At 55.8% G+C, this 19,447-nt stretch overlaps 2 protein-coding genes and 1 non-coding gene across 19 annotated transcripts in view; 2 read left to right on the top strand and 1 right to left on the bottom strand.

Moving 5' to 3' along the window:
• LOC149860637 (uncharacterized) overlaps positions 1-8,767 on the top strand; it is a 35,275-nt gene extending 26,508 nt beyond the window's left edge. For 10 of the 13 annotated variants that reach the window (XM_090054909.1, XM_090054910.1, XM_090054922.1 and 7 more), the window contains 7 exons: positions 394-474; positions 1,051-1,674; positions 2,876-2,956; positions 3,533-4,156; positions 5,241-5,321; positions 5,884-6,507; positions 7,635-8,767. In XM_090054909.1, coding sequence (XP_089911035.1) covers positions 394-474; positions 1,051-1,674; positions 2,876-2,956; positions 3,533-4,156; positions 5,241-5,321; positions 5,884-6,507; positions 7,635-7,669 — 2,150 coding nt within the window. In that variant the 3' untranslated portion in view covers positions 7,670-8,767. The other 3 variants (XM_090054911.1, XM_090054920.1, XM_090054921.1) reach the window with 3 other exon arrangements.
• A 2,386-nt stretch (positions 8,768-11,153) lies between these two features.
• LOC149860636 (uncharacterized) lies at positions 11,154-17,709 on the bottom strand. Of its 5 annotated transcripts, none has more exons than XM_090055031.1 (4): positions 17,581-17,709; positions 17,210-17,336; positions 14,716-14,832; positions 11,154-14,256 (listed from the first exon to the last, which is right to left on the bottom strand). In XM_090055031.1, the coding sequence occupies exons 1-4, from the start codon at positions 17,602-17,604 to the stop codon at positions 12,824-12,826; spliced, it is 1,701 nt and encodes a 566-aa protein (XP_089911157.1). In that variant the 5' UTR covers positions 17,605-17,709; the 3' UTR covers positions 11,154-12,823. The 5 variants fall into 5 exon arrangements, with proteins under 5 accessions (XP_089911157.1, XP_089911156.1, XP_089911158.1 ...); XM_090055030.1 differs by having other exon boundaries at positions 11,155-14,259; XM_090055032.1 differs by lacking the exon at positions 17,581-17,709 and adding an exon at positions 16,542-16,613 and having other exon boundaries at positions 11,155-14,259; positions 17,210-17,320.
• A 1,664-nt stretch (positions 17,710-19,373) lies between these two features.
• TRNAT-AGU (transfer RNA threonine (anticodon AGU)) lies at positions 19,374-19,447 on the top strand. Its single transcript has one exon. It is a non-coding gene; the product is annotated as a tRNA-Thr (tRNA).

The raw sequence follows: 19,447 nt of genomic DNA, 5'->3' as shown, positions 1-19,447 counted from the left end.
TGGTAGGGCCAAAGACTCACCTGACATCTCAATACTCAGTACAAATCTGGTAACACTGGGGAACCAAGGACTGGAATGTCTACCCTCAGTCATCAATGTGAGACATGATACCACCGCTTCATGGCATTGTATTACCTTTAGCAATTGTGTTGGTTGTCAGGGGCTCTGGAGGCCTGTGGGGAATTGACTATGCAGAGGCTGGGGCTTTCCTTCCCATTACCTGGTTCCCAGGCACAGGTGGGATGCTCTGCTTTGCTCTGGAGGATGTGAACCCCTCCTGGTCTGCAGCAGAATCTTCTTCTTTTTGCTGCATCTCTTGGGCTTCCAGTGTCACAAGCCCTGAGATCTAGAGTCTGTGTGCAGTTTAACCCCAAGGTCTTTGTCATGTTGCAGATTTTTCTGATGCCTGGAACTCACTGGCAGACGACAGCTCTGTGGGCTCATTCCCTGGACCGGACCCTTCAGTACAAGCAGGTAGGAAACAGAGCTGTGCTTCTGCCAGAAGGGAGAGCGCATTTCAAGCTTGGCTCATTAGCTGCACAGTCTCCCATCCCAAAAGATGTCTCTGAGGGATGAGGGCTGACATTGAATGGCTTTTCACTGTAAGGGCCTTCTTGCATGGTAATTTTGGGTTGCTCCTGGAGCTCTTAGTTCTTGGATTGTCTACACCTTAACACCTTCAAGTGGTTGTAGGCACTCATAACCTGGCCCAAAGTTAGGCCACTCCAGGGTAAGATTATCTCTGTTCTACACAACCCAGCTCCTGTTCCATTAAGGTGTGGTCACTCCCCAGATATGATCCTCTTAAGTATTAGTCCTCCAGTATCCCAAGGTGCAGTGCCCCTCTTCCAACCCTCGTGCGTGGACAAACATTCCACCCCCCGCATTCTACTGCCCATGGGGCAGATCTGGCACCAAGTCAACTCCTGTCCTGCCCCTAGGGTTGTGACCTTCCCACCACTCATGGATGCAACCCCGTGCAAACACCCTGCAGAGCACATACCAGTGAGGCAGCTAGTGAGCCTAGACGTTTCCTCCATTGACCTCCAGATTACTTAGGCAGCATGAACCAAAGGATGCCCTTTTTGGACCCCATCAAGCGGGCACCCAATTGGAGCCATGGTGAGGTGCTGGACCTGATCGCGATATGGGGAGAGATGAGGAGAACCATTGCAACTGCAGCGAAGGGAACTAAAGGAAACCGGCAGAAACAGGCTGTTTGTGAGAGGATTGCAGCGCAGATGGTGGCATGGGGACATCAGCGGGACTGGCTTCAGGTCAGGACCAAGATAAAGTCCCTGAAATCCCTCTACATGAGGGGCAAGGATGCCAAGAGGGTGCCTGGGGCAACAAAGAATGCAATCCCCTTCCACAAAGAGCTTGCAGACATCCTTGAGGAGGATCATATTGTGGCTCCTTGCCATACAGTCCAGTGCACAGCCTTGGGCCCCATCTGCTGCGACCAGCAAGAGGGGGACAGTGGTGAAGCAGCCTCCTCCCAGCAGCTGCCTGCTGCCCCCCAAGAAGGTTGTGGGGACCTGGTGTCCTCTGTGGCCCTGATCCTGAGCCCCGTTGCTGAACCTGGAATGCAGGAGACTCAGGAGGTGGCCCCAGGACAGGATGGTTGCAAGTCAGAGGTCCCAGAAAGTGAGCACCCTGCAGGAAACCTCTTTGGTAAGTTGGGGTTTGGATGGGAGAGAGGATGGCTGGTGTTGGCCTGGTGTGCTATGTTGTAGCTTTGGAGGGTGCTGGATGGCAGCTTGGGGGTGGCTCTGGGATGGGTTTTTTGGGGGCCCTAGCCTGGGGGTGGGCACCTTTACACACTGGGCTAGCTAGGAGCTGGGATTACAGGCGATGCTGGTTGATTGTTCCTTACGCCAGCATTTAGCCAGGAGCGTGAAGGCATTCTGATGTCCCCAATCCATGATTTGTCAATCAGTGGCATGCCCATTCGCTCTATGTCCTTCTGGCCAGGCCTGCTCAAGGGTAAAAGATTTCATTCGTGAGCCAGGCCCGCCCCCATCTTCGCAGTCAGCTATAAATTTAGAACAGAGTTTCGAAGAGTAGCTTAATAAATGGGTGGAGGATCCTATCAGGTAATAATTACTTTATATCTGTAGCTGCTCTCAAGCTATATGCACAGTAAACCAGCTCATTGCATAATGCCTGTAACATGTAATGGTGGCCTACATTTGGATCAGGATAGGGCAGGTTAGGGCAGGACGATATCATGGCTAACTGGAGGAAAAAATGGGTTTGGAGGTTCCTGCTGGGGCAGGGACGGGCAATTATTTTGGGCGGAGGGCTGCTTACTGAGTTTTGGCAAGCCTTTGAGTGCCACATGACAGGCAGCCAGGGGCAGATAAATATTAATTTTCTAAATTTTTTAGGAGCCCCGCAGGCCAGATAGAATGACCTGGCGGTCCGCATTTTGCGCACCCCTGTGCTAGGACTAACTATTTACAGGGGGTTATCTCCATCCCCAGGAAAATCATGCAGTAGTAGGACCAAAGCCTTACCTCATATCTTAATATTCAGTACGTATCTGGTGTCCTTGGGAACCGTGGACTGGAACATGCACCTTCAGTCAGGAATGGGATTGCTGATACCCCCTTCAGGGGCATGGTTTTATTCCTTAGCACTTGCTTTGGTGGTCAGGGGATCTGGGAGCCCATTGGATTGGACTCTAGAGAGACTGGGGCTTTTCCACCCATTACCTGGGTCCCTGATGCAAGTGGGATGCTCTACTGTGGGGGATATAAACCCTGGTTTGCACCGGAATCTCCTTCTCTCTTCTGCATCTCTGGGGCCTTCAGTGCCACAAGCCCTGAGACTTAGAGTGCAGTTTAACCCCAAGATCTTTGTCATGATGCAGACTTCTCTGATGCCTGGGACTCGTTGGCAGAGGACAGCTCTGTGGGCTCATTCCCTGGATCTGGCCCTTCACTGCAAGCAGGTAGGAAGCAGAGCTCTGTTTCTTTCAGAAGATAGAGCAGATTTCAAGCCTGGTTCATTAGCTGCGCATTCTCCCATCCCAAAAGGCGTCCTTGAGGGATGAGGGCTGGCAGAATGGCTTATCTCTGTAAGGGCCTTGTTACATGGTAATTTTGGGTGGCCCCTGGAGCTTTTAGCTCCTGGATTGTCCGCACACTAACACCTTCAAGTGGCTGTAAGCACTCATTATGTGGCTCAAGCTTAGGCCGCTCCAGGGTAGGATTATCTCTGTTCTGCTCTACCCAGCTCCTGTTCCATTAAGCTGTGGGCACTTCCCACGGGTGATTCACCCAAGTCTGAGTCCAGTTTCCCAGGACAAAGTGGCCCTTCTCCCACTCCCCTCTTCTGTGTGGACAAAAATCCCACGCCCTGAAATCTACTGCCCAGTGGGTAGTACTGAAACCAAACCAACTCCCTCTGCCCACCCCACAGGGCTGTGACCTTCCTACCCCTAAGGGAAGGAACCCCGGCAAACAGCCTGCAGAGCACATACAAGCTTAAACAAGCTTGCTTAAACGTCTCCTTCTTTGACCTCCAGCTCACTCAGGCAGCATAAGTCAAAAGATGACCCCCCTGGACTCTGTCAGACGGGCACCTAATTGGAGCCATGTTGAGGTGCTGGACCTGATCGCAATATGGGGAGAGATGAGGAGAACCAGTGCAACTGCAGGCAAGGGATCTAAAGGAAACCGTCAGAAACAGGCGATTTGTGAGAGGATTGCAGCACAGATGGTGTCACGAGGGCATCAGCGGGACTGGCTCCAGGTCAGGACCAAGATGAAGTCCCTGAAATCCCTCTATGTGAAGGGCAGAGATGCCAATAGAGTGCCTGGGGCAGCCAAGAACACAATCCCCTTCCACAAAGAGCTTGCAGACATCCTTGAGAGGGATCGCACTGTGGCTCCTTGCCATACAGTCCGGTGCACAGCCTTGGGCCCTTCCTGCTGTGACCAGCAAGAGGGGGACAGCGGTGAGGCAGCCTCCTCCCAGCAGTTTCCTGCTGCCCTCCAGGAAAGGTCTGAGGATCTGGTGTCCTCCGTGGCCCTGATCCTGAGCCCCATCGCTGAACCTAGAACGCAGGAAACCCAGGAGGTGGCCCCAGGACAGGATGGTTGCAAGTCAGAGGTCCCAGAAAGTGAGCACCCTGCAGGAAACCTCTCTGGTAAGCTGTGGTTTAGGTTGGGTAGAGGGTCTCAGGTGTTGGCCCGGTATGGTGTTTGGGGGCCTTGGAGGGTTATGGATAGGATCTTGGTGGTGGGCTTGGGGCTTTGGGATGGGGTTTATCTTGGGGTGTCTTGGGGTCCCAGCTTCTGGGTGTTCACCTTTGCACGCTGGAATAGCTAGGAACTGGGATTACAGGCCGTGCTGATCGATTGACCCCCACTGCAGCACTTAACCAGGAGGACAAAGGCATTGTGATGTGCCCAGTGCATGAGTGGTGGCAATCAGTAGCATGCCCGTGGTTTCCATGGCCTGCAAGCCAGGCCTGTTCAGGGGCAAATGTTTTCATTCATTCCTGGGCCATCCCCATTCCCATATTTGCAGTCAGGCAGAAAGTTAGAACACCTTTTCAAGGTGTAACTTTATAGTTTGAGCTTGTTATCATGTGATAACTACATGTGGGTCATCTCAAGGAAACTGTACATTTAATCAGTTCATTGCACAATGTGGAGCGTGTATTGTTGGGCTAAATTTCAATCAGGATGAGGCAGATGAGGACAGGGTGATATCTGTGGTTAACTGGAGGGAAAAATGAACTTGGAGGTTCCTGCTAGGGCTGCCACAACCTTCTTTACAGGTGATCTCTTTACAGGGGGTCGTCTCTAATCCCAGGGAAGTAATGCAGTGGTAGGGCCAAAGCCTCACCTCACTTCACATCTCAATATTTAGTACAAATCTGGTATCCTTGAGGACCCATGGATTGGAAAGTGGGCCTTCAGTATGCAGCGTAAGAGGTGATACCATGACTCAGTTACATTGTATTATCCCTTAGCAATGGTCTTGGTGGTCTGGAGCTCAGGGAGCCCATTGGGATTAACACTATACAGTGACTGGGGATTTTCCACCCATTACCTGGGTCCCAGATGCAAGTGGGATGCTGTGCTCTGCTCTGGGGGATATTAATCCCTCCTGCTCTGCACAGGAATCTCCCTCTTTCTGCTACATGTCTGAGGCCTTCAGTGCCACAAGCCCTGAGACCTAGAGTCCATGTGCAGTTTAACCCTAGGGTCTTTGTCATGGTGCAGATTTCTCTGATGCCTGGATCTCCTTGGCAGAGGACAGCTCTGTGGGCTCATTCCCTGGAACTGGCCCGTCAGTGCAAGCAGGTAGGAAGCAGAGCTCTGCTTCTTCCAGAAGAGAGAGTAAATTTCAAGCCTGGTTCATTAGCTGCACATTCTCCCATCCCAAAAGGTGTCCTTGAGGATGAGGGCTGACAAGAATGGCTTATCTTTGTAAGGGCTTTGCTACCCAGTCATTTTAGGTAGCTCCTGGAGCTCTTAGCCCCTGTATTTTTCTCTTATTAACACCTTCAGATGTTTTAAGCACTCATTATGAGGCTCAATTAGATGACGCTAGTGCAGGATTATGTCTGATCAGCACTACTCGGCTCCTGTTCCATTAAACTGTGGCCGCTCCCTAGAGATGATCCATCCAAGTTGAAGTCCTCCAGTATGCTGAGATACAGTAATGCCTCTCCACCCCCTTACATCTGTGTGGACCAACTTTTTATCCCCTGAACTCTCTTGCCCAGGGAGCAGTTCTGAAACCAAGCCAGCTCCCAGGGGTGTGGCCTTCCTCCCAACAGGGTACAACCCCATGCAAACAGCCTGTAGAGCACATACCAGCTAGCCAGCTTATGAACTTAAACTTTCCTCCATCAACCTCCAGCTCACTTAGCCAGCATGAGCCAAAAGATGCCCACCCTGGACTCTGTCAAGCGGGCACCTAATTGGAGCCGTGATGAGGTGCTGGACCTGATCGCGATATGGGGAGAGATGAGGAGAGCCATTGCAACTGCAGCGAAGGGAACTAAAGGAAACCGGCAGAATCAGGCCATTTGTGAGAGGATTGCGGCACAGATGGTGTCACGAGGGCATCAGCGGGACTGGCTCCAGGTTAGGACCAAGATAAAGTCCCTGAAATCCCTCTATGTGAGGGGCAGGGATGCCAGTAGAGTGCCTGGGGCAGCCAAGAACACGATCCCCTTCCACAAAGAGATTGCAGACATCCTTGAGAGGGATCACGCTGTGGCTCCTCGCCATAGAGTCCAGTGCACAGCCTTGGGCCCTTCCTGCTGTGACCAGCAAGAGGGGGACAGCGGTGAGGCAGCCTCCTCCCATCAGCCATCTTCTGCCCACCAACGAAGTTGTGAGGACCTGGTGTCCTCCGTGGCCCTGATCCTGAGCCCCATCACTGAACCTGGAACACAGGAGACTCGGGAGGTGGCCCCAGGACAGAATGGTTGCAAGTCAGAGGTCCCAGAAATCGAGCGCCCTGGAGGAAACCTCTTTGGTAAGTCAGGACTTGGGTGAGGGAGAGGATGCGTGGTGTTAGCCTGGTGTGGTGTTTGGGGGCATTGGAGGGTGACGGACAGGATCTTGGGGGTGGGCTTGGGGCTTTGGGATGGTTTCTCATCTTGGGGTGTCTTGGCCTCCTAACTTGTGGGTGTTCACCTTTGCATGCTGGGGCTAGCTAGGAAGTGGGATTACAGGCCATGCTGATTGATTGACCCCCACTGCAGCACTTAACCAGGAGGACAAAGGCATTGTGATGTGCCCAGTGCATGAGTGGTGGCAATCAGTAGCATGCCCGTGCATTATATGGACTGCCAGCCAAGCCTGTTCAAGGGTAAATTATTTCATTCATGGGTCATCCCCCTACCTGGCCAAACATCCCCTTCATACTGTGCGCTGCTTGTGAATCCTACTGTGCACTGCTCTGGCCCCCAAGCTTGTGCAACCATGAACCTCCCCCACCGTCCCTGCCCTTTGCCCTTAGTGCTGATTACTGAATTTGACTGAGGCGGCTACTCACTCAGAGCCCAGGCCTCTGCCAAACCTGGCCAGGTCTTGGGGATGTCTAGGGCTGGGCACCGGTCTTCCCTGTTCCCTGGGGCTGCAAGGGGTTCGGGATGGGCTTGACAGTAGTCAGAAACATGCTTCTGCTAGTTGGGCTGTGGCAAAGAGAGAAGCTGCAGCTCTATTCCCCAGCAGCCTCGTGATGGAAAAAGCTAATCCAGTCTCAGACTTGTTTCTACTAACCCTGCATCTCTGGCCCCATGTCCCAGACCGGCCAGTGTCCTGTGACCTAGCAGGCCAGCCTTCAGACCCCCTGGAGCAGCATGGGTAGAGTTGGTAGCCAGGAGGGGACTTACCGTGGTGGAGTTGCACTCTGGTCTTGCTGTTCCCATGAACGTGCCTGGGCAGAGCAAGACAAGCACAATTTACCCCTCATACTGTCTTAACTCTTGTAGTGTTTTGAAATCCTGATGTGAACGTACTGATGTCAGGGCACCTGTCACATTTGTGGGGGATTGATTGAAGGGCTGAATACACGTGGCCAGCACATAGGGTTGAGCCAGACCTTTGGAAACCGTCTCCGTGCCATTGCTTCTTTCTTCTTCTTGTCTCAATCCCCAGGAAATCCTACAGATGAGAGAGGCCTCTGCATCTAGCAGTGCAGGTGGTGCCACGTGGCCTCAAGCGGACACTTTAGCTCAGAGGATATCCCATAGCCGAAGGTGACAGAGAGAGTACCACAATCAACTTCTTGATGACACTGGAGACTCATCTGCACGCCGAGCAGAGAGCGCTGAGCGTTAGCTTTCTTCCTATGGGGTCAGGCAGGAAGAGACCGCATCCACTCTACAGGCTCTTCAGCAGTCTTCTGAGGCTGGGGAGGAGCAGGTAACATCCTGGTCGTGTGATGCCGTAGATGCGTGGAGTCCATTCTGGTTGATGTGGCCATTGCCCCCGATAGAACAGCCACAACTGTAGAGAAGGCAGCTACTGCCAAGGCCACGGCTGTGGCTTAGGCAGCGAATGCAGTGACCATGGTGGCTGCTGCCACAGTCGTGGCTATAGAGGGGATAGCTTCTGCCATGGAGGAATACTACTGCACCCAGACAGCAAGGCTGGCCTGTCACCCTCTCTCTGATCACAGGCATTGGTCCTAGCCTCCAGCTGAGCTGAGCTACCATGGGGTCTTGCCATGTCCTCCCATTTCTGCCTTCCGTCCCTGGCTGGCAATTGTCCCAAGTGGTTGCTGGGACTATAGGGATGCTCCACAGGCATGCTGGGTGCATGCCTCCCTACATTACATCTGTGATACTACCACCCCTCCAGGTGACAGGATGGCAAGCAGGAAGCATGGGTCTGAGAGGCATGTGCAAAGGAGCAGCGCTTGCCTTCCCTGGGTGGGCAGGGAACACCACTGGCATCCCAGGTGCTTGCACCCCAGGAAGCGCCATCAGAAGATAGCTGCTAAGCTTTGATGACCTGACTCAGTTCCCCAGCAGTGCAGTCAGAAAACTCTGCCACGCAGGTGCAGCTCAGGCTCTGATTAGGCTCAGGGGAGCTGCAGCCAGCGTGCCACAGTTCTCCCAAGTAGCAGGGGAGGGGGTAGCCAGCCCCCTGGCTATATGCCATGGTTTTATTTGGCAGGTTGCACCATAGTTTGCAGCTTGCACGTGCGTGACTTTGTGTTTATTGGGAACAAATAAAGTTTGCACTTTTTGGGGGAACAAATAAAATTTGCACTTTTTTTACGTCTGCACTGAGCTCCTTGTGCACTTCCAGCCCACATGTCTTCTCCAGCTCAAGGTCCCAAATGTTCCTCGCAAGTTCCCTGCACACTTCCCTCCAGCCTGCACGTGCAGCTAGGTAGGTTGAGGGAGGGGGAGGAAATGAGTGGACAGTTGTGTGCCTTTTGCACTGAAGTGCCCTTGCACTGAAGGGCCTCACTGTTAGCCTGACTTCTTTCCCAGCAGATACATCCTCCCTCCTCCCATAGTGCATTGTGTGGTGGTTGCTTTGGGGTGTGAACTGCAAGCACAATGCCAACAATTCACAAATCTTTCATGGGGTGTGTGGAAAGACAGCCCGCCCCACCAGCCCCAGATAGGAATGCTTCAGTGAGCGCACTGGCCACTGCCCCATGCCTTCTGCCCTTTCCAGAGCAGGCCAGCCCCCAAAGCCTCGTTCCCCTCCTCCCAACTACAGATCCCCAGAAGCCCCACTCCCTGACCCCCCTGAATCACTCAGGGAACATACACTGCACCACTGAATGAAGGGCATTTACTGAGAGTAAACGTTTCAGTGCTTAGTTCCACTGGCCCTCCTGCCCCTCCTGCGAAGCAACACCCTCCTCCAAGGCCTCCCTGATAAGAGTGGCCTCATGGTAGGACTGCCCATGATGCTTGACTGGGGGTCCCCCTTCACCAGAGCCACCATGTGCATTTGGTTTAAGAGGCTGCCTGGAGGCATCAGCACCCTGGTGGCTAGAAAAGCTTCCCCGCTTAACTCACACACATCATGCCAGATGCAAGCTGCAGCCACAAAGGTGGGAACATTTTGCAGCTGGATCTCAAGGTGGACCCCTAGGGCCCTCCAGCATGCCTTCAGTCACCCAGAGACATGCTTGACCTCCATGTGGCAGACGCTTAGTCGATAGTTGAAGTTCTTCCAGGGGTCCAGTCTTCCAGCGTAGGGTTTCATGAGCCATGGAAGAAGCAGGCAGGTTGGATTCCTGATGGTCAGGGAGAATGGACAGGTCAGCCAGCTCCATGGTGGGCGCACCAGGGGAACCCAGAGTTTCTAAACACTCATCCTGCCCACCCAACGTTTATATGGGTGAACCAGCACTGTTGGGCCACGACAGCCTGAAGAATGATGGAGAAACCTTTCCTGCTGATGTAATCTGAGGCATGGCGAGGGCAGGACAGAATGGGGATGTGGGTCCCATCAGTGGCCTGCACACAGTTCAGGAACTCCAGCTGTTTGAAGCCAGCAGTCAAACCTGGATCCCCGGGCCAAAGCATTGGAGGCCCCAGCTGCTGCAGAATTGCCTCCCCCACTTTGTGCATGGCAAGCGATGCCCGTGCGTTCTCCGCACCAAATTGGTTGGCCAAGCACCGAATGCTGTCAGGATTTGCCAGTTTCCAGGTTACCATTATGACCCATCTCCATGGACATGGGGCATCAAAGCCCGATGTCTGGTGCTGAAGCAGGGGAGTGAGCTTGGAGCAAAGGTCCATGAACGTGCCCATGCAGCAGCAGCAGCTCCACCCCTCCCCAGTGCCCGGTGCACACTCCAAGGCAGAGGGCACTGAGCTCCTGGCCAGGCTTCTGCCCGGTGAGGCTGTCTGTGCGCAGCTCTGACCCTGCGGTCATTCACAGACCAGGGCCCAGCCCCTAATGAGTTGAAGCTCAGGTAAAGTTCTCCCTGCTGGTGGAGAAGGCGTGCAGGGGGAAGAGGGCCAGGACCCATCAGTTATCTGGGCTCTGCTGGGCCGGGGCCTGGGCACAGCAAATGTGGTGTGACACCATGTTCCCACACACCACTTTGGGTTGTGCCACATGGGCACAGCTGGAGCAGCTGGCACAGCTCCTGCCATCCCTGGAACAACTCCCCAAAACTCAGTAAGTGCCTCCCCCAGCCACACAGACACCATGTTCCCAGCTCAACAGCCGTAGTCTCTGCCAAGGGAGACTCGCGCTCCCGCCACTAATGCACAGGGTCTGGTGCCGGTCTGCAGGGAAGGAGACAACACACTTCACTATCCTGCGAAGGGAGAAACAGGCCCACGACCCACTTTCTCTTCTCCACGCTCCCACCCAGCCCAGGCACAGGGTGTGGGGAGTGGGCCGCCTTGGCGAACAGCTCCCGTGGGGCCCCCACAGCGAAGTCCCACTGCAAGGGCACCACCAGCCCCACGTGGCTTCCAACCCAGCTGCACAACACCCCCTCGCACTGCCCCGTGCACTGCCCTGTTGCAGCAGGACCCTGCCTGGCTCACAGCCCTGTACGGCCCCTCCAGCCCGTCTCCTCCACACTCCCCCACAACCCGAGCCCCCCCTTCCCCACGGCCAGCACGGGCCACAGCTCCCTGCCTGGCTCCACATCCCCACCCCCCCTTTTACCCCCTCTGGTCCCACAGCTATATGGCTGCGTATCTGTCCACCCCTCGCCTGGCCCCACTCGCCTCCCAGGCATGAGAGAAACTTGTGCCCAGCCTGTGCCCCAAACCCTGCCGGTGCCCCTCTCTGCTCCTTCAGGCAGTGGCTGCCCACTCTGCAGTGCCGCCACCCTCCACCCCACTCTGGGAGGCAGTGATGCCAACATGATGTCAAACCCTGTATGTAGCTCCCTGCATGGAAAGCATGGCCCCTGCCCACTGGTGAGCTGGGAAGAGGGCAGAGTGCAGGGGGAGGCAGCACAGGAGGGGGATGCTGAGGCAGGAGGACAGGGAGGGTGTGCAGTCAAGACCAGCAGCATCTGGCCTCCAGCCAGGCGCTGCCGCCAGCACACCGGTGCCAAGCAGCGACCTTCATCCCAGCCCGGTGCCCCTGGGCCAGCATCTGCCTAGAGCTCCCAGTGCTCAGCAGGACCCAAAAGCACCCATGATGCTCGCAGCAGCGAGGTGAGATTCAGCGCCCCAACGCCGCAGCAGGTGCTGGCGGTGCTGGAGCAGGTCCTGGCCGTCCTGCCCTGGGGGCGGGCGCTGGAGACCTGCACCGAGGCGGTGGCTGCCTGCGGGGTTTCATCTGGGGCAAGTGGAGGAGAAGCTCCAGGCGCCGTCCCCGTGTCTGGCACGCTCCCTCCCACAGCTCTCCCAGGCCCTGGTCGCTGCGACGCCTCTGCCTCGTCCCCAGGTCCCCGTGCACGGGAAGGTGCAGGAAATGTCCCCGGACAGGATGGCCCCCACTGTGGCGTTGTGGGGTCATCTTCAATCCTGGCTGGAACGGCCCCCACCCCTTCGCGTGGCCATGCCCCTGAAGGCAGCAGGGCAGGCCCCACGAGGAGAGGCAACGGGACCTGAACCTGTTCAGCCTCCACAAGAGAAGGCTGAGGGGGATCTAGTGGCCTGTTACAAACTAGTCAGAGGGGCCAGCAGGCACTGGGGGAGTCCCTGTTCCCCCGAGCACCGCCAGGAGTGACCAGGAATAACGGTCACAAGCTGGCAGAGGGTAGATTCAGACTAGACATCAGGAGGTGCGACTTCACTGTCAGGGCAGCTGGGATCTGGAACCAACTTCCAAGAGAAGTGGTGCTGGCCCCTACCCTGGGGGTCTTTAAGAGGAGGTTAGATGCACACCTTCCTGGGGTCATTTGACCCCAGTAATCTTTCCTGCCATGGCAGGGGGTCGGACTTGATGATCTACCCAGGTCCCTTCCAACCCTAGAAACTATGATACAACAGTAGGAAACATTTCATTCAGCATTACTAGGAGTGCAATTAGCAGTACGGCTGGCTGGACCATCCAAGTGGCAAGGTCATCCAAGTCTCATTGGTTCATCCTCTCTTCCAAACCTCCAGTGTCCTCGGATGTTGCCAACAGAGCCATTGACCTAGGAGAAGCCAGGGCCCCTGCGGCGCAGCCCCGAGCTCACCTGTCTCCTCCATCCCTGCTGCAGCCTGTTACTCCACGACAACCCGTTTAAGACACCACTGAGAGAACATTCCCATCCCCATCCCCACAGCTGTGCCTGGAGAAGGGGTTGTGGGGGCATTTCAGGCCAGGTGCAGCCACACCTTCCCCCACCCCCCTTGAGGTCACAGGCTGTGGGGAGAAGCGGGGAGATGCGAGCTAGCAGAAATGGACCAGTGTCAATGGCGAGGGGCTGGTCTGTGGGTTCGCTGGTGCCTGATGAGAATAGAGCTCTGCCTGAAACTCTTCCCACAGTCAGCGCAGTGGTGTGGCTTTTCACCAGTGTGGACACGAAGGTGAACACGGAGCTTGGATGGGTAATTAAAGCTCTTCCCGCATTCTGGGCAGTGGTGCAGCTTTCTCCCCGTGTGCTGGTGGACACGGAGCATGGATGGGTGGGGAAAGGTCCTCCCACCATCAGCACAGGGGCATGGCATCCCCTTGGCATGGAGGCACTGGTGGGCTTGGAGCCTGGATGTGCATGGCAAGTTTTTCCCACTGGTGCACAGGGATGACTTGGCCCCACAGGGGTCACACCAGTGGGCATGGAGATGATGCTGCCCAGCAAAGCTCTTCCTGCACTGGGCGCAGCGGGAAGGCCTTTCCCTGGTGTGCACGCGCTGGTGGTCACGGAGCTTGGACGGGAAGGCAAAGCTCTTTCCACACTGGACACAGTGGTAAGGTTTCTCTCCAGTGTGGATGAGCTGGTGATTGCGGAGCTTGGATGGGAAGGCAAAGCTCTTCCCACACTGGGCACAGTGGTGTGGTTTCTCTCCGGTGTGGACAAGTTGGTGCACTCGAAGCTTGGATGCGTGGACAAATCCCTTCCCACACTCAACACAGCGGTATGGTTTCTCCCCAGTATGGACATGCTGGTGCTGGGCGAGAGAAGAGTTGTGCCTGAAGCTCTTCCCACAGGCAGAGCACTGGTATGGCTTCTCCCCAGTGTGGAGGCGCTGGTGGTCTTGGAGGAGGTCCAGGCGGGCAAAGCACTTCCCACACCTGGCACACTGATGCGGCTTTTCCCCAGTGTGGACATGTTGGTGATGGGAGAGTGTGGAACTGTGCCTGAAGGCCTTCCTGCATATGATACATTGATATGGCTTCTCCCCAGTGTGGACCCGCTGGTGGACTCGGAGGTGATCTGAGCGGGTGAAGTGCTTCCCACACTCAGGGCACTGGTATAGCTGCTCCCCAGTGTGCAGGCGCCGGTGGACATGGAGGCCGTTCAGGCGGGTGAAGCTCTTCCCACACTCAGGGCAGAGGTGGGGGCGCTCCCCCAAGTGTATTCTCTGGTGCTCAATGAGGCTGTGCTCATACCAGAAGCTCTTTCTGCCCTCAGCGCTGGGATGGGCTGTCTCAATCCTGTGGGTCCCTCCATGCACTGTGAAGCTCTCACCACCTTGATACGCTGGCTCCCCTCTGTGCATGCTGTCCTGCTGGCTCACATTTCCCTGTGCCTTGGATCCTTCCCTGCACACAGGACTCTGCTGGGATTTGTCTGTTCTCTCTCCGCATTGCACGAGGGGCTGGCTTCTAGCTGGAAGCAGCTCCAGGTTTGCAGGCCCTTCCTTAGGAGGCTGCTGCTCAGCTCTGCTCTGCTCCCTGGTACCTGCTAGGTGACAAAAAGAGAAAACATTTTGACTCCTCTGTTCTGAGATGGGTCTCATGGCAAGGCAAAGCCTTGCTGCTTGGGTACTCAATGTCATACCCAGATTCCCAGTAGTTCTGGTCTCAAATCCAAGCCCCATCTGAGTAGGGAGAATTCAGAGATGCAACAGCTAAGTCTGCGCTGTCTCTCGTCAGAGTCATGTGTGTGGCATATGTGCTAGCACAGGATGGAAACAGCCCTCTGATCTAGGACTGAAGTGAGGAAGGGAACAGTTGCCCATGCCCACATAACTGAACTGCAGAGTGCGTGAACGTACATCTCCCAGGACAACACAGATCTGGGTAAACTGTGAGAGGTCGGTGCCTTGGGGAGGACCTCGGCGCAGGTCTGCAGGGCTCCAGCTCCGAGTGGCTCATGGCGAGGAATGGGACTGGGGGAGCAGAAATGCCTGGAACTCACCTGGGGACAGGCCCTCAGTCCACATGCTTTCTCCAGGGTCCTCATCATCACAGACCCAGAGCTCCACCTCCCCTCGCTCAATGCGGCTGATTAAGTCTGGTGTGGGACCTCCATACCCTGTGTAAGGAAGTGCATAAATGGTGGTAATCTGTGCTTTCTCTCTATCCACTGATGGAACAGGATCTGGGGAATAGATCCAATGGACTCAAACATTGTAAGGGGGGCTTGAAGGAAAAGGGAAGGTGAACGTTTAGCATCAAGGAGATGGCACTCCAGGCAGAAGCCCTCAACAGGTACATGGAAGGGTGGGCATATCAAATATGAATCATGAAGGACTGGGAAGTATATAAAGGATGTAAAATGCCCAGTAGCAGCATGGAAGGTAGAGAGAGGTGTGATGATCCGTGATGTAGTAGGAAGGAAAAGGAAGATTTTACATAGTTTTTAGATGCCAAACTGAAACGTGAGAATGGACACACAGCAGGATACAACCAGGTTATCATTACAATTCTAGGCAGAGAACTGGAAATGGCTTTAATCTTGATGAAGGTTTGTGGAGGCCTGAGAGCCACTTTAGCAACAGTCTGACCAATGATTTCATTTCCATTCACCCCACCCCACAACTCAATTTTAGGGGTGTACCAATAAAGACTTTGGGCCAGTGCCGATGGCCGATTCTTAATGAGCCATTATTCATAGAGTCATAGATTCATAGATGCTAGGGTCGGAAGGGACCTCAATAGATCATCGAGTCCGACCCCCTGCATAAGCAGGAAAGAGTGCTGGGCCTACATTACCCCAGCTAGATACACATCTAGCCTTCGCTTGAAGACCCCCAGGGTAGGGGAGAGCACCACCTCCCTTGGGAGCCCGTTCCAGACCTTGGCCACTCGAACTGTGAAGAAGTTCCTCCTAATATCCAATCTAAATCTGCTCTCTTCTAGCTTGTGGCCATTATTTCTTGTAACCCCCGGGGGGGCCTTGGTGAATAAATACTCACCAATTCCCTTCTGTGCCCCCCTGATGAACTTATAGGCAGCCACCAGGTCGCCTCTCAACCTTCTCTTGCGGAGGCTGAAAAGGTCCAGTTTCTCTAGTCTCTCCTCGTAGGGCTTGGCCTGCAGGCCCTTAACCATACGAGTGGCCCTTCTCTGGACCCTCTCCAGATTATCCGCATCCTTCGTGAAGTGCGGCGCCCAGAATTGCACGCAGTACTCCAGCTGTGGTCTGACCAGCGCCCGATAGAGGGGAAGTATCACCTCCTTGGACCTATTTGTCATGCATCTGCTGATGCACGATAAAGTGCCATTGGCTTTTCTGATGGTTTCGTCACGCTGCCAACTCATGTTCATCTTGGAGTCCACTAGGACTCCAAGATCCCTTTCCACTTCCGTGCCACCCAGCAGGTCATTTCCTAGGCTGTAGGTGTGCTGGACATTTTTCCTCCCTAGATGCAGCACTTTGCATTTCTCCTTGTTGAACTGCATTCTGTTGTTTTCTGCCCACTTGTCTAACCTGTCCAGGTCTGCTTGCAGCTGCTCCCTGCCCTCCGGCGTGTCCACTTCGCCCCATAGCTTAGTGTCATCTGCAAACTTGGACAGAGTACATTTCACTCCCTCATCCAAGTCGCTGATGAAGACATTAAAGAGTATCGGTCCAAGGACCGAGCCCTGCGGGACCCCACTGCCCACACCCCTCCAGGTCGAAACCGACCCATCCACCACGACTCTCTGGGTGCGACCCTCCAGCCAATTCTCCACCCAGCGGACTGTGCAGTCATCCAAGTCACAGCCCCTTAACTTGTTCACCAGTATGGGGTGGGATACCGTATCAAAGGCCTTCCTGAAGTCCAAGTATACGACATCCACCCCTCCTCCTGCGTCGAGGCGTTTTGTGACCTGGTCATAAAAAGAGACTAGATTGGTCAGGCACGATCTGCCTGCCACGAACCCATGCTGGTTTCCCCTCAGCACAACTTGCCCTGCCGGGCTCTCACAAATGTGAGCCTTGATAATTTTTTCAAAGACTTTGCCAAGGATGGAGGTGAGACTAACTGGCCTATAGTTGCCCGGGTCCTCCTTCCTCCCCTTCTTGAAAATGGGAACCACATTGGCCCTTTTCCAGTCCTCTGGGACTTGACCCGTGCGCCACGAGCATTCAAATATTCCCGCCAGTGGCTCTGCAATGATGATGATTATTGGCTGATACGGATCTGACTGCCGATATGCAAGCCTGGCAGCTGGGAGAGCAGCGTCCGGCTGGTAAGTGCACTGGGGGAAGGGGCGGATCGAGCCCCCACGGTGAGGGAGGGAGCGGGGCTGGGGTGAGGACAGGCCTGCCCAGCCGGGGGGGCAGGGGATGGAGCTGTGAGAGGCTCCCACCGCTGCGCGCACCCCCAGGGCAGGCATCTGGTTTCACGAGGGGTCTGCAGAAAGCCGGGGAGAGGAAGGGGACGTTCCTGAGCTCGGGGGAGAGGCGACGCACAGGGCTTTACCCAGGGAAACGAGGGCGTGGTAATTCCTCAGCATCTGGTCCCGGTAAAGCCCCTTGTCTCCGTCTCCCAGCAGCTCCCACTCCCTGCGGGAGAAGCTCAGCGCCACGTCCTCGAAGGCCTCCGGGAGCTGCAGACACAAGTGGGGCGTATGGAGTCCCTCTGGCTCCAGGGGCCCCCCCCGGACGGGGCAGCCTGGGCATGGGGGTAAGGGCAGGCACCAGCCCAGTGCCCGCCCGGGGCTAGGAAGCGACGCCCTGGGGGTGCACCCGCCCCCCGCGACACCTGCGGGGTCTTGCAGCCGGCCAGGAGCTGCTCCGGGCTCCCCCGTGGCGGAGGCCCGGGGCTGTGGGAGGGGGCCCCGCCGGTCCTACCTGAGCCAGGCCCGCGGCAGCCATCGCCGCGCCACCAACGGCCCACAGACACACGAGGGAGCCCGGCACGGGCCACCTGACGTCACTTCCGCCCGGCCTGGACGCCTGCCCGAGGCCGGGCAGCGCGGCCGCGCTCTGACGTCACCGCGCAAGCCGGGCTTCCCGTGTGAGGGTAGGACAACCTCCACGGTCGCTCTGGCGGCCCGGGAGGATCGCGACTCTGTGGTCGCCCCGCGGCTGCGTTTAACCCGCTCCTGCCCGTGGGCCGCTTGTGCGCGCTTGTTTCTGCCCCTCCCCCCCGTGTCTACGTACGTGTGCGCGTGCATGCTCTGTCTGGCATCCGTGTGGGTGTGCGTACACTTGTTTCTGCCTCCCTCTGCATATGTGCCTCCGAGTGCGTGTGCATCTGTGCACCCGCGCATGTGCAATTCTGTGTGTGCGGCTTTCTGCCTTCACGTGTGCGCGTGAGCATGTGGGCCCGTGTGTCTGTGCATGTGGTCGCCCACCTCTGAGCCTGTGCACGTGCAGTGGGTTTTGCCTCCCTGTGCAGGTGTGCATCAGTGTGCGTGTGCACATGCGCCTGTGCAATTCTGTGTGTGTGGCTTCCTGCCTTCACGTGTGTCTGTGTAGGGTGGCATGTCTGTGCACATGGGTGTGCATGTGTTCACCTGTGTGTGTGTGCTTGGATATATGTGCGCACACGCACGTGTATGGTAGTGGGGGGGGGAAGCAGATGGCTCCTTGCCCCAGGCTGCGGGACTACCGGCACTCTCCAGCAGCACCGACTGGAGACGCCTATTTTACACCCCAGGGCCAGCACGGGGGGAGCAGTGGGCTTTCCTCTGCCCGGCTTGGCCCGGCACCCGGCAGCAATGAACCACGTCTGTGGAGTCCGCACCTGCTCAGAGCCGGGGGCCGGAAAGGACCGCTGTCTTCAACTCCTACGTCCGGCACAAATGCAGGGTGCGCTTAACGCTCCAGCTCTCCTGGACTTTCTTCACGTGGTTGCATGCCTCCAACACAGGCTTCCTGCCAAGGACGCTCCCCTTCTGTGGTGGTGGGGGAGCACGCGTAGATTGGCAGAAGGCAGGACAGGGATATACTTTGGAGACTAACTCATGCAGGGAAGCTTAAGCTTTCACAGGCAGCAGCCAACTTCATCAGAAGACATGACTGCATCGATAAAGGAAACCATCTTCTAAAAAAACCCAGTGTGGTGAGAAGAGCTGTGCAGTGTTTTGTGGTCTCTTCAGGGGGGTTGACTAGAAATAGCAGTTATTATCTTATGGCGTAGGTGCCATACTGGGTACGGCAAGGCTCCACTCTCTCTTACATCTAATGAGTTATAAGTCGTTAGCGGTTGATTTTCTTCTGGCAGTCTTGTTACCACCACCCAGTCTTGTCCCAGCCACTGTCCTGCATTTTTGTGCAAGAGGTGCTGGCCAAGCGCACAGTTTTCATATGCAGCGGAGGGTAGTAAACAGGTTACCCAGAGAGGGGTAGGGCAGGAGCGTGCAGGACCTTCTGCAGACGTTGCCGGGGCTTGGGAGCGTGGGTGCAGGAGGACATGTCACATGCAAGTGCCTGAGAGGACAGATCCTCTAAGGAAAGGGAAGGCAGCGGGCCTGAGCTGGGAGTGGATGTGCAACGGCCAGGCCCGATTGAATGTCACGCTGACTCACTGGGGTGGAAAACAGAGCGGTAACCCGAGGTCTTGGGGTCAAGGCAAGTGTGCAAAGAACGGCTGCTGTGCCCATTCACAGGAGTGGGGTGGGTAGCAGCACTTCTCCAGGGGCACTGTGGCTTAGTTGGTTAAAGCACCTGCCTAGTAAGCAGGGGATCCTGGGTTCAAGTCCTAGCAGTGCCT

The sequence above is a fragment of the Crocodylus siamensis genome, chromosome 6, assembly GCF_052110815.1.
Source record: "Crocodylus siamensis isolate JL-2025a chromosome 6, ASM5211081v1, whole genome shotgun sequence".
In the NCBI taxonomy this organism is placed as follows: Eukaryota; Metazoa; Chordata; order Crocodylia; family Crocodylidae; genus Crocodylus; species Crocodylus siamensis.
This window is presented reverse-complemented; position numbering and strand designations above follow the sequence as displayed.

Excerpts from the sequence above, each read along its gene's own strand:
- LOC149860636 (XM_090055030.1), bottom strand. The coding sequence starts at position 17,604 with ATGGCTGCCGCGGGCCTGGCTCAG. Across the intron at positions 14,833-17,209 it reads CCACGCCCTCGTTTCCCTGG|GGTATGGAGGTCCCACACCA; the intron begins GTAAAGCCCTGT and ends TTCCTTACACAG. Across the intron at positions 14,260-14,715 it reads GACTGAGGGCCTGTCCCCAG|CAGGTACCAGGGAGCAGAGC; the intron begins GTGAGTTCCAGG and ends TTTGTCACCTAG.